This window comes from Taudactylus pleione, unplaced genomic scaffold (genome assembly GCF_031769625.1).
Source record: "Taudactylus pleione unplaced genomic scaffold, aTauple2 ptg000720l, whole genome shotgun sequence".
In the NCBI taxonomy this organism is placed as follows: Eukaryota; Metazoa; Chordata; class Amphibia; order Anura; family Myobatrachidae; genus Taudactylus; species Taudactylus pleione.
In genome coordinates this window covers 1,826,268-1,843,074 of record NW_028285122.1, presented here as the reverse complement: position 1 = coordinate 1,843,074, position 16,807 = coordinate 1,826,268, and the positions used below count along the sequence as shown (strand labels likewise).

General features: G+C 43.7%; 2 protein-coding genes across 3 annotated transcripts in view; both read left to right on the top strand.

Moving 5' to 3' along the window:
* The window catches only part of LOC148477384 (uncharacterized), a 428,950-nt gene that overhangs the window by 39,708 nt on the left and 372,435 nt on the right, over positions 1 to 16,807 (top strand). The gene's annotated exons all lie outside the window — the stretch shown is intronic.
* On the top strand, positions 9,429 to 10,469 carry LOC148477393 (olfactory receptor 5AR1-like). The gene has a single exon (XM_088456806.1). It carries the CDS (start codon positions 9,429 to 9,431, stop codon positions 10,386 to 10,388), a length of 960 nt encoding a protein of 319 aa, XP_088312932.1. The 3' UTR covers positions 10,389 to 10,469.

The following is a 16,807-nucleotide window of genomic DNA, read 5'->3' as shown; positions in this document are numbered from 1 at the left end:
CAGCAAAGCACTCCTCACACAGCACAGATCACAACACCCATCACCCCGCACCCAATACCACTCTCTCAGCACAGCAACCCTCTCCCAGTGAAACACTCCTCACCCACCACAGTACAGATCACAGCACATCATCCATCACCCCTCTCCCAGCACAGTACCCCTCACAGAGCACAGTCAGCACCCATCACTCAGAGTACAGGCTGACCCCCACACTACACTCGCTGCATATAATTTTGCAGGGAACCCATGTAGGCTGTTGTAGCACATCAGTAGAATGGTAGCCAATGAATGCAGCTTGTTGTTACCCCCTACCTCCTATCTTGGTGACCATCATCATCACCAGTCCAAACACTGGGTTTCTTCTTAGCAATGTGAATGATGGGAGTCCACCCATGCCCATGCCTCCTGGGCCCTCACTCCTAATATGTCTCCCCCTCCCCACCCATAGCAGTGTCATAAACACCCTGAGCACACACTCGCCATAGTCCTCTGCCTCCTACCCTCCCCCAAAAGCAGTGTCATCAGCCCTGAGCTCCCACACCTTTGTCTCTGCCTCCCCTCTCCCCCATAAGTGTTATCAGCTCCCAGAGCCCCACTCCACATATATATCTGCCTCCCCCTCCCCCCATAGCAGTATCATTAGCTCCCTTAGCCCCCACTTCCCATATGTCTTTGACTCCCACTCCCACAGCAATGTCATCAGCCCCCACTCCCCATATGTATCCGCCTCCCCTCATCCAGCTCTTAACTTTATTCTGTGTGGCTGGGGCAGGGTCCTGCAGCTCCGCGCGTGTGGTATGGCTTCCTCTGCAGCTGCTCAGTGCTCAGCCTCGGCTCAGGCAGAAAGTGAAAGTAATCACACATCCTGCCTGTCTGAGACTGAGCTCCGGCTCTATGTGCAGCTGCTGCAGCCTCCTGACTTCTCCTCCAGGCTGGCTCGGATCGCTGAGATAGCAATCAGCACCAGAGCCAGCTCAAAGACAAAAAATTGTGTCATTGACTCAAGGCTTGGGATGCCCCTAGGCATTCCAGGTGCCCCTAGACATTTTCCTAAAATGTCTATGCCTAGGCCAGCCCTATCTGTCCCATAGACAGGGCTACAGGTTACATAGAACAATGGGATGTAATTGAGATCCCGGATGCCGGCATCCCGATGGTCAGAATGCCAGCACCGGAATCCTGACACCAGTCATAATCCCAGCGCCAGCATCCTGACCGCCGGTTAGAAAGCGGGTTAGGGTTAGGCACTAGGGGGAGTGTTAGGTTTAGGCTGCAGGAGGGAGAATAGGTTTAGGCTGCAGGAGGGAGAGATAGGTTTAGGCTGTGGGGAGGGAGAGTTAGGTTTAGGCTGCAGGAGGGAGAGTTAGGTTTAGGCTGTGGGGAGGGAGACTTAGGTTTAGGCTGCAGGAGGGAGAGTTAGGTTTAGGCTGCAGGAGGGAGAGTTAGGTTTAGGCTGCAGGAGGGAGAGTAAGGTTTAGGCTGCAGGAGGGAGGGTTAGGTTTAGGCTGCAGGAGGGAGAGTTAGGTTTAGGCTGCAGGAGGGAGAGTTAGGTTTAGGCTGCGGGGAGGGAGAGTTAGGTTTAGGCTGCAGGAGGGAGAGTTAGGTTTAGGCTGCAGGAGGGAGAGTTAGGTTTAGGCTGCAGGAGGGAGAGTTAGGTTTAGGCTGCAGGAGGGAGAGTTAGGTTTAGGCTGCAGGAGGGAGGGTTAGGTTTAGGCTGCAGGAGGGAGAGTTAGGTTTAGGCTGCAGGAGGGAGAGTTAGGTTTTGGCTGCGGGGAGGGAGAGTTAGGTTTAGGCTGCAGGAGGGAGAGTTAGGATTAGGCTGCAGGAGGGAGAGTTAGGTTTAGGCTGCAGGAGGGAGAGTTAGGTTTAGGCTGCGGAGAGGGAGAGTTAGGTTTAGGCTGCAGGAGGGAGAGTTAGGTTTAGGCTGCGGGGAGGGAGAGTTAGGTTTAGGCTGCAGGAGGGAGAGTTAGGTTTAGGCTGTGGGGAGGGAGAGTTAGGTTTAGGTTGCAGGAGGCAGAATTAGGTTTAGGCTGCAGGAGGGAGAGTTAGGTTTAGGCTGCAGGAAGGAGGGTTAGGTTTAGGCTGCAGGAGGGAGGGTAAGGTTTAGGCTGCGGTTAGTGAGGGTTAGGTTTAGAGGTAGGGTTAGGGTTAGGACACTTACCAGCAGGTGTCAGTATCCTAGCCATGTCAGGATGACGGTATCAGGATTCTGACCACCAGGATCATGAGCGCTGGCATCCCGTACCCAACCCGGAACAACAATGTGTACTAAGCCTGCAGAGATGACAGATTACTTATTGCAGCTTCTAGGACACATCATGCAAACAAACTGATTGTGGAACTGGCAGATTCCCCCACTTCCTGGTGATGTAAATACAGTAGCTCCTGGCAGATAGTGCCCCAGGGATAAATGCAGAGAGAGGACGCACAGCAGGAAGACGCTGCTCCTGTCTATTGTCTGAGTTACTCCAGCAGGCAATGGTCAGACAGTAGTGTAGACTCAGGTCTGTGTTTTACAATAGTCTCACATGTAATTGATTGGTTTATTAACCTTTTATTTATGACAAAATATTTATTTTATTCTGGCTTCAGACACACTGAGCTTCCCTCCATGATACTCAGATCAGGAGAGCAAGAGCGAAGCAAGAAGACAAAGAGACCAGCTGTCTCCAGCTTCTCCTTCTCACCTCACCAGGTGCTTCTTCTCACCTCACCAGGAGCTTCTTCTCACCTCACCAGGAGCTTCTTCTCACATGGAACACTCGGCTTTACCTTTTTTATGCCAGAAGTTCAGATTTCTCAGGTCAACACAGTGGTAAATGTTATTATATCACCAATGTAAACCCTGTTATCTATAGCTGGAGTAAAGAGGACTTTGAGAGAAGATTGTAAAGAAGGCTTAAAATATATATTCACTAGCAGAGTGTTTATAGAATGATATATATAGTAAATGGACACCTCAGCTGCCCCTTACCACCCACCCCCTCCCCTCCTGACCCATTATACTTGTTCTTGGTCATTTTCGGTCCAGTCATTGCGGACTGCGCGTGCACGTCACACCCAATGTCTAAGCTTGCGCAGTGGCAGCTCATATTTATTAAAGTCCAATTTTCCAATAATCATGTAAAAATAATCAGTGATCAGCTGGGTGCAAATACAAATGTTTAATTTTTACTGAGTAATAAATTATTTTTATAATTAAGGTCAATTGTAGCTTCGTATCCGTCTGCCACAAATGTGAATGAGGCTTGTGTGGGTTCCATATTCAGAGAGATAAATCATATTAGCCAACATCTATTTTCCTGATGTGATTCCACACTTGCTGCTGGAGGAAGTGGAACCTCTGGCAGGACTATCTGTGCTAGATCTCCTCCATGTACAGCAAGCTGCGATTCTGGAAAATCTGGTTTATCAGAGCAGGTTATACTGGCTCATTATTACTCTGAATAAGAGAGATCCTGTTTCACTGCTCACTTCTATACCCCAGTAATTTTCTTTGAAATAGTTTGTGTTAGTATTTTCATAAAAACAGTAAAGCAATGTGAATAATAATAATAATGATAATAATAATAATAATAATAACGATAATAATAACGATTATAATAATAACGATAATAATAATAATAATAATAATAATAATAATAATAATAATAATAATATTATAATAATATAGATTATACGTATATCCTGTAAAATAATTCCTTCCAAATAAAAATTCAGATTTTCTTGGATTATGACTCTATAACCCTCCCCCCCAGGGCCAGATTAAGGTCTGTGGGGGCCCCTGGGCAACAAACGTGTGGGGGCCCCTATCAGTAAAAGTGTGTTTTTTTCTATTATATAAATATATATATATATATATATATATACATACATACATATACATGTGTGTGTGTGTGTATATGTATAGATATAATATATATATATATATATGAAAAGTAATACATATTATATATTATAGATATTATAGATATCCGAGTATACCAGAGTGTGTGTGTGTATACAAAAAATAAAAAAGAATCTTGTGTATATATATATATATATATATATATATATATGTATCTATATATATATATATATATATATATATATATATATATGTGTGTATATATATATATATATATATATATATATATATATATTCTCATCTCACCAGTGGATGCTGGCAGCCTGGCATTGAAGCAGCTGGGCAGTGGGTGCAGGGATCCCTGGTGTTGTGTGAGGGAATGAAATAGATCCCCTTCCGTTTGTGAGGCTTCTATGGCCGGATGAAGACGGAGCATTCAGGCTGGAGGCTGGCAGAGGAGGATCTGGAGGTGGAGCCATCAGTGTGACTGACTGCTCTGTGCTCCGCAAAGTCTTATGGGTGGAGCTGCTGCGGCTGGGCATGCGCAGCAGCTCCCCCGTCGGCCAGGTTTTTTTTTAACTATTTGTCCGATCGGAGCTTAATCTCCGATCCCGGAAGCGTGGGGGGGGTCGGTAAATGAAAGGTAGGCTGTGTGGACACCGGCCACCAAAGGCACATGCCAAGCGGGAACTGGCCCAGGGTCTTGACATCTCTGTTAACAAAAAAAAAGTTGATGTAGTCGGGGACAGTGTGTGGGGGCCCCTTATGTGTGGGGGCCCCGGGACTATCGCCCCTGTCGCCCCGCCTATAATCCGGCCCTGCTCCCCCCCCACAAAGTGTACTTGCCTGGCTTTTTATTTTGACAAGTTTTGTGGTACCCACTTGCATTACATCGATGAGATTACACATCTAAGGTCTATGATCAGCTCTGTATCTACCTCTTGGCCAGGACGGCACTCACCAGGCACGCCGGTCAAAGAGGGGCATGTCCAGCGATGCAACATGCAGCCAAGGCAATCATCCATTCCCAAACCGAGCCAATTCACAGACGCCCCCGCGTTCGGCAAACGTGGCCATTACATTGTGTTTTTTTTATGTTACTGCGCTTCAGCGCAAGTGATGTCATGATGTCATGGTGCGCTGCACCGCTGAAAGTCAGAGGAGCCGCAGCCCAGTGTGAAGAGGAGGAGCAACCAGAAGAGAATAAGGTAAGTGACTGCACGGGGCTGAAGCTGGAGGAATGAGCTATATACTATGTTAAACCAGTAGCCTTGTTGAACTGATGAGTTTGTCTTGAGAAAGATTCTTAACAGAATTGAAACATCACCATTATTTCTGACATTATGTCTATTGAAGAATAAATGATCCATTTGATGTTGTGTTGAAGTGGTGAGTGCCCTTTGGACCTGATTCAGACCCAGTCGCTAAGAAGCGTTCGCTCGTAGCTGGCCGATTTTTGCAATCTGCGCATGCGTATGTATCGCAGTGCACGTTCGCGAACCAGTGCGAGAGATTGGGAAGCGGTCACTTGCTGCACATAGACAGCCCAGCAGAGCGAGGTACAGGAGAAGCCGTTTGTGGGTGGTGACAGGGGCAGGCCACTAGAAACAGGGGAGTGGAGGTGCGAACGCAGGCGTGCCTGAGCGTCTTATCGCCATTTCAGAGGTGTGCATAATTAACAGGCAGCGTCATTGTCACCTTGTTGTATTTCACACTGAAGTGATCGCAGTGCTAGCGGCAGGGTATAGTCAACCTCAAGCACAGCATTCGCTTCCACTTGTACCTGATGTACTGATGGTTGTATACACTTACTGGAGATGACATGCGCAAGTGAGCATCTTATAACAGACTGGTGGGCGTCTGCATACACAAAGCGATCACACGGCCAGACATAGTGGGCGTGCTTATGCCTTACCGTGCGATCACCTGCCTTGCTGTCACTTAGCCAAATTTGCATATGCTGGGTGCGAGTGTACGCATCTAGCGAGTGGCTCTGAATCTAGCCCTTTGTTCCAAGGACCTTGGATCAAGACATATGTATATATATATATATATATATATATATAATATATATATAGAGAGAGAGAGAGCCTTGAGATAGCCCTTCCCCTCTTATTTGATTAATGTATGCAGCCTGATTATTGTTTTTTTATTCAGTAACTATAATTATTATTATCCTTTATTTATATGGCGCCATAAGTTGTCCACAGTATCTTATAGAGATCAGAAACAGTATGAACAAAACAAGCTTGTGACAGCTTATAACACATTTTATGGCCAAAGGCTTCTTTCTGTCTATGCACTCTAAGGTGTTAGGGGTTACACAGGTTACTATTTTGAGTGTAAAGTTCCTTCCATAAAAACTTGAGCACATATTTTTCTTCCCCAGTCAGGAGTAAGAGAGTCAAGACCTAAAGGTTGCTTTCTATAGGCTTTCAGGACTTTCTAATGTCCTGGAGCCATTGATTATACCCATATTCCTCTAAGAGCACTGCACTTGAAACTGGAGGTGTATAATAATAGGCATAGCTTCCACTGCCTCAATGTGCAGGTGGTCTGTGATTTAAACCTAAATATTATGTATGTGGTATCTGGGTATCCTGGCTCTCATCATGATGCCTTTACTTTTTGCCAGTCAGCTCTGTGGGAAAATAATGAGTCTGAACAGATGACAGAGGGCTGCTACTAGGTATGGGGTAGCTGCTGTAACCTCTTGTCTTCTTTCAAGTGATTCTGGATATGGGTGTCAATCCTGGCTTATGAGACTTCTGTTGAACCCACACAGCTATGCTCAGCATAAATACATTGTGGCACATGTATCCACTAGTAACTTGAAACAACATATCTTTCTGCTCTTGAAGAGCAAGCTCAGGTATCTATATAAATCTGGTGATGTACTCATTTATGATCACTATAAAGTGGGAGACAATGTACATGCATGCTGTACTGAGTGCTTTACAATACTACCTTAGAGCTAGATATGGTAATATAGATACATACAGCAATAAGCCGAGATGCCCTTTAAAATCAGAATATGTGGTGGAAACAGAGAAAGGGGAAAGTATGTAAAGGAGAGAATCATTTGCCATCACTTCACAGTAAGTCAATTATTAATACTTTTGAAAAATGTTGTTATTTTGATGTGTGAATGTAGTAATTTTTTGTTAATAATTTTTCTTTTTTTTCTTTTAAAGGTATAACCAATCTACCTATGTAAGGTGTTGGCCTTATTATATCTCTCTTGTGTTTGATAAATCATTCATAACATCTTAGGCTAAACATTCTTTAGAAATACCACAATGTAGATAACTGCTTTTTAATCGTGTTAGTTAGCGTAACCAAAGTGGGTCAAGTTGTGTTAAGCATATTTTCTTGGTTGCCATTTGTCACGGCCAAAGTTTCTATAAATACACACACACACACACACACACACACACACACACACACACACACACACACACACACACACACACACACACACACACACACACACACACACACACACACACACACACACACACACACACACACACACACACACACTAGCTAGATAGACCTCCTAGAGATTTGAACTCCTGTCCACCTCTCTCCTCTGTTCTCCTCAAGTCCACACATGCAACCATTATGGAGTTGTTGGAGCAGATGTTGTCAGTGTAGTGGCTGCTGGTGGAAGTTGTAATGGCAACAGGCAAGTTATGGTTTTGTTCTTGTTGCTCCCTGTGTAGCAGGATTTGGGTTTGTGTATTAAAACAATTTGATTGTGTCAATTCCAACTTCAGCGATGTAAGAGCCGAAAGCTCTCTGAGGCTTGCGTACACGGGACCCTACCACAAGGGTCTCGTTGCAAGCCCGATGGTCGCGATGGTCTTGACCATTGCGATCATCATCCTGGCCACTCGCATTAGCTGTGGGTGGTCACCCATAGCTATGCGAGCGGCCAAAAGGCCGCACCAAAAAAAAAAAGCCCAGCCCTGATTCTGAGCGACCGGGTCTGAATCAGGGCCTTAGTTTTAGTGTTATCCATGCTAAAGCACAGATGGTTAAATCAAAATAACTGAGGTACTAATTAAGTCACCTGTGCTAAAGTATTGCTATCCTTAAATCCTGAACTGTTAGTGTGCCTTGAGAACCGTGGATGGGAACCCCTAATCTATAGAGTATGTTTTGCATATGTGCTTAGGGTCTAATATTTTACATTAATCCACTTAAAAAGAATGTGCACATTTAATTTAGGTGCAGCAAATTGATATAGGAAATCTTTATTTACAGCTACAACCTATAGGAACAAATAATTTCACTTAAAAGTGAACTAAATACAATTGTGTTACAGAATTTAATAACACTCATGCAATTTGGATACGTAAGTAGCAGCCATAACAAGTCAACAGATAGTGGAAGCAGCTGACTAGAACTTATAGCAGAGCGATCTCAGTGTTTCATCTCATACAAAAGAATAATCCAGAGATTCGTGTCCTCTGAGGAATAAAACGTTGTGTAACAAGGCTGATCATTAACGGGTCTCCTGGGCTGCAAGGTGCTTAGTTATTAAGGTCTGATTACTGTCTGATATTGTGCACACAGCAGACTATATATGTGACTCGATAGAATATACATCCGTAGATTGTTTTTCTTTCTTAAAAATACATCTGAGGGGAGAATTATAGTTGAGATCAAATAAAAGGAAGATAAATATAAGATTAAAAATGAAAAAACTAAAAGGGTGACAAGGTGGAAATGTACGGAGGGAATGTACTTTGGTAAGTACCTCCGCTGGTTGTATGCAGCTATCTCAGACACCCAGATTCTTACCCCTCACTTTATCCAGCAAGGATTTGTATGATCCATATACTGTATATACTGTATATATAGAGGTAACCAATCCATATAAATGTAATCTAGTGATGCTGTCGGTGAGATATATCTTTGAGGACTCGCTAGAACCTAAACACTCAGTTCACGTTTCCACGATTATTGTCTGTATTACTCTTTCCTCTTCCTCAGAGTTCACACAAACATATAAGTGTTACCCCTCCCGTAATCCAGAGCATTAAGTGTATTCAGGAGAGCAATAATACATCCTTTGTGTGAGTGATCTCCTCAGGGAATAGGAGATTGTTACAGAAATGGGAAATCTCTCTCAGTTATCAAATGTGCCCATGTAAAATATAATATATGCTGTCAGCATGGTCAAGCGACAATTAAATGAACTTAGTAATAATAACTTTCTTTACAATAATAGTCTATTATACTTTTAATATCTGGATACGAGGTTTTGCTGTTGCTAATAGGTACAGTATATTTGTGGGAACATTTAATCAAACCATCTATGAAATGCTGTACTATATCTATATTTATACTGTTGTATGTATGTTGGATATATGTATGTATATATGTATGTACAGTATGTATGTATGTATGTACAGTATGTATATATGTATGTACAGTATGTATGTATGTATGAGTCACAGAGAGTACAAGTCCTAAACAACATAGTAATGTAAATGATATATTCCTAACAATGAATCCTTTTTCACCATACAGAGGTCTCTTCCTACGGTCACTGGGGGGGATACACGACAAGATGCAATTAGAAAATCAAACTAAAGTGTCCGAATTTCTTTTTCTTGGTTTATCTGACCTCTCGACGCTCCAGCTGCCACTATTTCTGGTGTTTCTCCTCATTTACCTGTTATCTATGACTGGGAATCTCCTGATAGTCCTCCTCATCTTCTGTGACCCTCACCTCCATACACCCATGTACGGGTTTCTCTGCAACCTTGCTGGCCTGGATGTCTTTTACTCTTGTGTCACTGCTCCACGGATGCTCTCTGATTTCTTTTCTAAGACCAGGGCAATCACAGTCCCTTCCTGTATCACTCAGTTCTACTTCTTCTTCTCCTTCATATGCATTGAACTCTACCTGCTGGCTGTGATGTCCTATGACAGATATATAGCAATCTGCCAACCCTTGCACTATGTTCAGATAATGCATCCCAAGATCTGTGCGCAGATGGTTTCTGCTGCATGGACAGTTGGCTTCCTCACATCCTTAATACACACTATGTGCATACAAAGATTGACCTTCTGTGGTCCAAACATCATCAACAGTTTCTTCTGTGATCTCCCCCAGTTATTTTTGCTGTCATGTACAGATACCTTTATTAATGTCTTAGTGATGTTTCTTGTAGGTATTATAATGGGGTCTGGTGCTCTTAGTATAACATTTGTCCCATACATTGAGATATTTCGCACTATAATGGGGATCCAGTCTCGGAAAGGGAAGCTGAAAGCCTTGTCCACCTGTACGTCCCACCTAACAGTAGTCTTCGTCTTCTATGGAACTCTTGTTTCTACATATCTTCGTCCAAGCCCAAGTTCCACTTCCTCACAGGATCGTCTGGTGTCAGTTGTATACACTGTTCTTACGCCATTAATCAATCCTTTGATTTACAGTCTAAGGAACAAAGACCTTAAGGAAGCTTTCAGAAGAGCGCTGCATAGAGTTGGCTTAGCTAAAGTCTTCAAGATCTCTACTGCATAGACAATTATATGGTTTGTACAGTACTTACCTGCCATTATCACACCAGCAAGTATACAGTATATACACTAGATGGCGATAGTGACCTATCACCTCTGCTGTCAGCACTTAGTAACTTAGATTGGAAGTCTCTGACTTTGTACACATAATATTTAGAAGCGATACGAGGGAATGATCTGGGAATACATAGTGGATGTGTTGTCTCTATTTATTTTCTAGGGACAAAACCTTTTCAGAGAACAAAGGAATTTTCTGGCTGATGACAATAAAATAGGTAGAAGAAAATGAAAGATAAACACTTGTGTGTAGTTCATTATTCCTAAGATCTTTTTCAGTGTCCCATGTATAGAAGGAAAGACCCAGGATACACCTCATGATACTTTTAGGGGCTAGAAATTCGTATTCTGTTTATTATTTTGCAGTGATTTTGTTTATTGCATTTGAGCGCAGATTGCGCCTTCAGCAATCATAAACTGATTAGAAGTGTAAACGCAGAATGGAAAAACATTATGGGGCTAATTCCAACTTGGGAGCAAGGGGGAAAAAAAGCCAGTAACTCTGCACCTGGGTAGAACCATGCTGCGCTGTAGGTGGGGCAGAGGTATAATGCACAGAGAAGGTTGGATTTGAGAGGTCTGTATCCTAACTGAGATCTAATTTGCAGGATAAAAATAAAGCTGTCCAGTGATTGTGGGCTACATCCAAAAGCAGCCAGTACTTACCCTGCATGCAAACATAATGAATGTATATTTCATACTGTACCCCTTGCATTGCAGCGTGCTTTGTCCTGGTGCTTTGAAGTTGTCTGTAATACTATACAGTGTCATCTCAAAACTACACCATAGCTGCTTATACAATCTGTGACAGACCAGGGGCTTTACTAGAACTTTTGAAGGTGCCCAATTCTAATTTTGTTGCACATATACAGAAATTAACCCAGAGTATAACAAGGAATCATTAGCTCTTACAGAAACTTGCAAAAGACAAAAAAATATATTTAATTGATTGATGATGATAATAATAATAATAATAATAATAATAATAATAATAATAATAATTAGAGTTGAGATCCTTGGAATCCAAACCTTCCCAAACATCAGGAATCTGAGTCAATCCGAGTGGCAGACCACCTGACTCGGATTCCACTTCGAGGCAAAACATCATCCTTGCAGCATCATATTCTCACGGGTTGTGGATTCTATATAAGGTGCCATGGACGGGACTCAGAGCTTTACTCTGCTGTATAGGCTGTGCTGTGTCCAGACTCACAAGTGGCTGTGCTTCTTAGTCATTGTGTATAGGGGGTGCACAATGCTGTATGCTGTGCTGTACTCTGCTATATATAGGCTGTGCTGTGTCCAGACTCACAAGTGGCTGTGCTTCTTAGTCAAAGTGCTTGCTGCTGTATGCTTTGCTGTACTCTGCTGTATATAGGCTGTGCTGTGTCCAGACTCACAAGTGGCTGTGCTGCTTAGTCATTGTGTATAGGGGGTGCACGATGCTGTATGCTGTACTGTACTCTGCTGTATATAGGCTGTGCTGTGTCCATCAGAAAATAAATTCACATACATATAAGCTCTGTGACTCCACACAGTTTGAATAGACCTGCAACATCAAAAAATAAATAAATAAAAAAATTAAATACTGGAATTCTGGAAATTTACTAAGCTCCCGTGATTCACGAAATCATGTTTTTCGATGGTGTCATCGTATTTGTGAACCGTCTGTTACTAGCAAGTTTACTAACACCCCTGTAAATTTCAGTGTTTTGGTTGTGGTCCGTGTTTTCCAATTGCAGCCGCATTAGGAAGAATACGGGAGTACACAAAAGTCATTTTTGATTTGTGGAAAGTATCAGATGTGGGAGTGGCATGCCAGAACCTTATGAATACACCCCAAACCGTCCAAACCTAGTGTTTTTAGTGAGAGGGTGAGGTTAGTGGTTAATGGAGGTGTGCTGGTGTTTTGTAAATTTTGTGATTTCTGAGTGCTGTATTGTGTGTGATATTGTCTTGTCTATTTTGTTGTGCAGTTATTTAAAAGTCCGTCTAATATTTCTGTCTTTGTTTTAATTTCAGTTTCTTGCTATTGTTTGTGTGTCTTTGGTGTGTCTGTGGTGTGTGTGTGGTGTGCGTGTCTGTGGTGTATGTGTGTGAGTGTGGTGTGTTTGTGTCTGTGGTGTTTTTGTGTGGGGGTGCTGTGTGTGGTGGTAGTTTAGGAATCTGTTTGTCTGTGGTGTGTGTGTGGTGTGTGTGTGTGGTGTGTGTGTCTGTGGTGTATGTGTGTGAGTGTGGTGTGTGTGTCTGGTTGCTGTGTGTGGTGGTAGTGTAGGAGTCTGTCTGTGGTGTGTCTGTGGTGTGTGTGTCTGTGGTGTATGTGTGTGAGTGTGGTGTGTCTGTGTCGTGTGTGTTTGTGTGTCTGTGGTGTGTGTGTCTGTGGTGTATGTGTGTGAGTGTGGTGTGTGTGTCTGTGGTATACGTGTGTGAGTGTGGTGCTTGTGTGTGAGTGGTGTGTGTGAGTGTGGTGGTAGTGTAGGAGTCTGTTTGTCTGTGGTGTGTGTGTGACTGTGGTGTGTGTGTCTGTGGTGTGTGTGTGTGGTGTGTGTGTGTGTATGTGTGTGAGTGTGGCGTGTGTGTCTGTGGTGTGTGTGTGTGTGTCTGTGGTGTATGTGTGTGAGTGTGGTTTGTGTGTGTGTGTGAGTGTGGTGTGTGTGTGTGTGGTGTTTGTGTCTGTGGTGTATGTGTGTGAGTGTGGTGTGTGTGTGTCTGTGGTGTGTGTGTGTGTTTGTGTGTGTGTGGTGTTTGTGTCTGTGGTGTATGTGTGTGAGTGTGGTGTGTGTGTGTCTGTGGTGTGTGTGTGTGTGTGTTTGTGTGTGTGTGGTGTTTGTGTCTGTGGTGTATGTGTGTGAGTGTGGTGTGTGTGTCTGTATTGTATGTGTGTGTGATGTGCGGGTGTGGTGTGTGTGTGTGCTGTGTGTGGTGATAATGTAGGAGTCTGTTTGTCTCTCTTTATTTTGCAGTGCTCTATGCTCAGTGTATAATGTCAGGGGCAGAGGGTAGTGAGGTGTAGGAGGTGGCAGCCCAGGATCTCCAGTCCTCTGAGGCTGAGAGTGATGTGCAGGCCAAGTCAGCAGCTGGGACAGGTGGAGGCTCCCCTATATCATTACCTTTCCTGGATTATGAGGAGTCACTGAAGGATCTGATCCCACCCAAAGTTGTCTCCGTCACCCGTATGTGCGGGACACCAATGCGCCAAGACAGCCTGGTAAATGACCATTTTCTTAATATTGCTTGGTAAATATAGTAAGATAATGTAAATAGATGTGCATTGTGCCAAAATCATGCAGGACTGCAGCAGAGGTGTGTGTGCTGTGTGTGGGTGTATGGTGTGTGGTGTGTGTGTGTGTGTGTGTGTGTGTGTGTGGTGTGTGTGTGCTGTATGTGGTGTGTGGTGTGTGTGTGTGTGTTATAACATTTGCAACCAAAAATAGAATTATGAGGGTATGAATGGTATGTAAATTGCAGTGTAATGCTGAGAATGTCCTTGCTTTGTGGCCTATGTGCTAAAGCAGCAAGTTTAGTTCCAGTATTTAGAAAACAAATAATTTAGATGAGTCCCTTTTAGCAACAAGCATGTGTGTCTGTAGCTATGTATGGAAGTGTCCTGTTACAAGGGGCGTAGAGAGCCACGCGGGACCCCGGGAAAGAGGGGGCGTGGCCTAATTTCAGAAGGCATGGCCACGCCCCCTTAAAAAAATAGTGTTTTGCAGTGCCGCGAAGCCAGTGGGGGGCACGATCAGTGTGATCGCTCCCCCCTTCAGGCATAGGAGATTGCTGTGGCTGCTACTTAGCAGCCGCAAGCAATCTCCCGCTGCAGCCCAGCACCATGTGCTGGGCTGCTGCAGAGGGAGGGAGGGAGGGAGAAAGTGAGAAGGGGGCGGCGCCAGACCCAGGCCCCCGCCGGGCCCCTCTGGAAGCCCTGGCCCGGGTAAACTGTACCCAATCCCCCCCCCTCTCGGCGCCCCTGCCTGTTACATACAATATTAAGAAGTGTGGTTTTGTTTTTTTTCTTTTTCAACACAGCCAAAATGTTCACTTATTCATATGCATTGTCTAGTAAAGGGTAATTGTAAAAATACTTCATTATGTGTGTTTACGCAACCTAATCCAGCACTGCCAGACACAGTATAATCATTTTGAACAATAAATAATTGTGACAAGGCATGCTGGCACTTGTTGTTATTGTTACTAGATCTGAGGGGTTCCAGTTCTCTGAGAACTGGACCCGTCCGAACTTCACAATCCGGGCCAGGATGAGAGCCCTGTTTGGGTTTTCCCACCTGACTCGGATCCCAAAACGTGGTAAAACATCATCCTCCTGCTGTTGGATTCTCACGGGTTTTGGACTCTATAAAGGTAACCGGTCATTGGCACCATTTTCACTCCAGCTGTGGAGAGTGTACTGAACAGACATGTGTGTCCTCCCGGGATGCTCTGTCCATGTGCTGTCTGTCCATCAAGGGCTGCTGTGTCCTCCAGGGGTGCTCTGTTGGTCTAGGGGTGCTATGTCAATCCATCAAAGGGGCTGATGTGTCCTCCTGGGGGCTGCTGTGTCCTAGGGGTGCTTTGTCTGTCCATTGAAGGGGCTGCTGTGTCCTTCAGGGGTGCTCTGTTGGTCTAGGGGTGCTCTGTCAATCCATCAAAGGGGCTGATGTCTCCTCTTGGGGGCTGCTGTGTCCTTTAGGGTTGCTCTGTTGGTCTAGTGGTGCTCTGTCCATCCATCAAAGGGGCTACTGTGTCTTCCTGGGGTGCTCTGTCAGTCTAAAGATGCTCTGTCCATCCATATAGGGGCTGCTTTATCCTTCTGGGGTGCTCTATCGGTCTAGGGTGGTCTGTCTGTCCAAGGTAGCCCAGTGTAAAAAAAAAGCTGTAATAATAATATTAATAATATAATAAAAAAAGTTGTGCTGTACCCCAGTGTACAGTACTATATTTTTTTTACTGTGATGCTGTTGGTCAGACCTCAGTGTAATATTTATACATATATTGTGTGACACTGTAAGTGGTAGTGCAGTGTAATATTCATACACATATTTTTTGACACTGTAAGTGGTAGTGCAGTGTAATATTCATACACGTATTGTGTGACACTGTCAGTGGTTGCGCAGTGTAACATTTATATATGTATTGTGACACTGTAAGTGGAACCGCAATGTAATATTCATGAAAAATATTGTGACACTGTAATGTGGAACCACAGTGTAATATTCATACACATATTGTGACACTCTAAGCAGAATCACAGTGTAATATTCATAGACGTATTGTGACATTGTAAGTGAAACCGCAGTGAAATATTCATAAAAAATATTGTGACACTGTAAGTGGTAGCACAGTGTAATCAGAGTGAGATGGGCATAAAGAGACCCCGGGGGAATGCAGTGATAGGGGCCATTGTAAGGGGTGGGGATATCCACCAGAGGCAATGTAGAAGCCATCACAGTTGCTTGGCTAGCCATTAGGCAAATATTGATGCAGCTTCTATAGAAGCAATCCAAGAACCAATGTTTATCAGTGGTCCTGCTCTACAAGATACCTGACCCTCTAATAGAGTAACAATGTACATGTCAGTGCACAGTCTGTTACATGACACCTAGAGGAGGGGGGGGGCATTAGGCAGTGGGGCCCACTGGGGATTTCCCCTGTACCCCTGTGGGCCAGTCTGACCCTGAGTGTAATATTAATACATGTATTGCGACACTGTAAGTGGAACTCAATATTGTGATGCAAAGGGCCAGATGCAAAGGGCCAGATGTACTAAGCTCTGAAAAGTGATAAAATGGAGAGTGAGAAGCTACCAGCCAATCAGCTCCTAACTGTCATTTTTCAAACATAGCCTGTAACATGACAGTTAGGAGCTAAGTGGCTGGTAGCTTATCACTCTCCATTTTATCACTTTTCAGAGCTTAGTACATCTGGCTCTGTAAGTGGTAGCGTACTGTATTATTCATAAAAAATATGGTGATATTGTAAGTGGAACCACAGCATAATATTCATACATGTATTGTGACACTGTAAGTGGTACCCCAATTTCAACCAAATATTGTGACTCTGTAAGTGGTAGTGCAGTGTAATATTTAAACACATATTTTGAAACTGTAGGTGGAACTGCAGTGTAATATTTATACACATAGTGTCATGTGACACTGTAAGTGGTACGGCAATTTCATTCAAGTTCTGTGACACCGTAAGTGGAAATGCAGTGTAATATTCATAAAAAAAATGGTGACACTGTAAGTGGAACCACAGTGTAATATTAATACACATATTGAGACACTGTAAGTGGTACCCCAATTTCATGCAAGTATTGTGACACTGTAAGTGGTAGCGCAGTATAATATTATTCATACAAGTATTATGACA

What these genes read in the sequence shown, in the direction of transcription:
- LOC148477393 (XM_088456806.1), top strand. Translation starts at nt 9,429, where the DNA reads ATGCAATTAGAAAATCAAACTAAAGTGTCCGAATTTCTTTTTCTTGGT.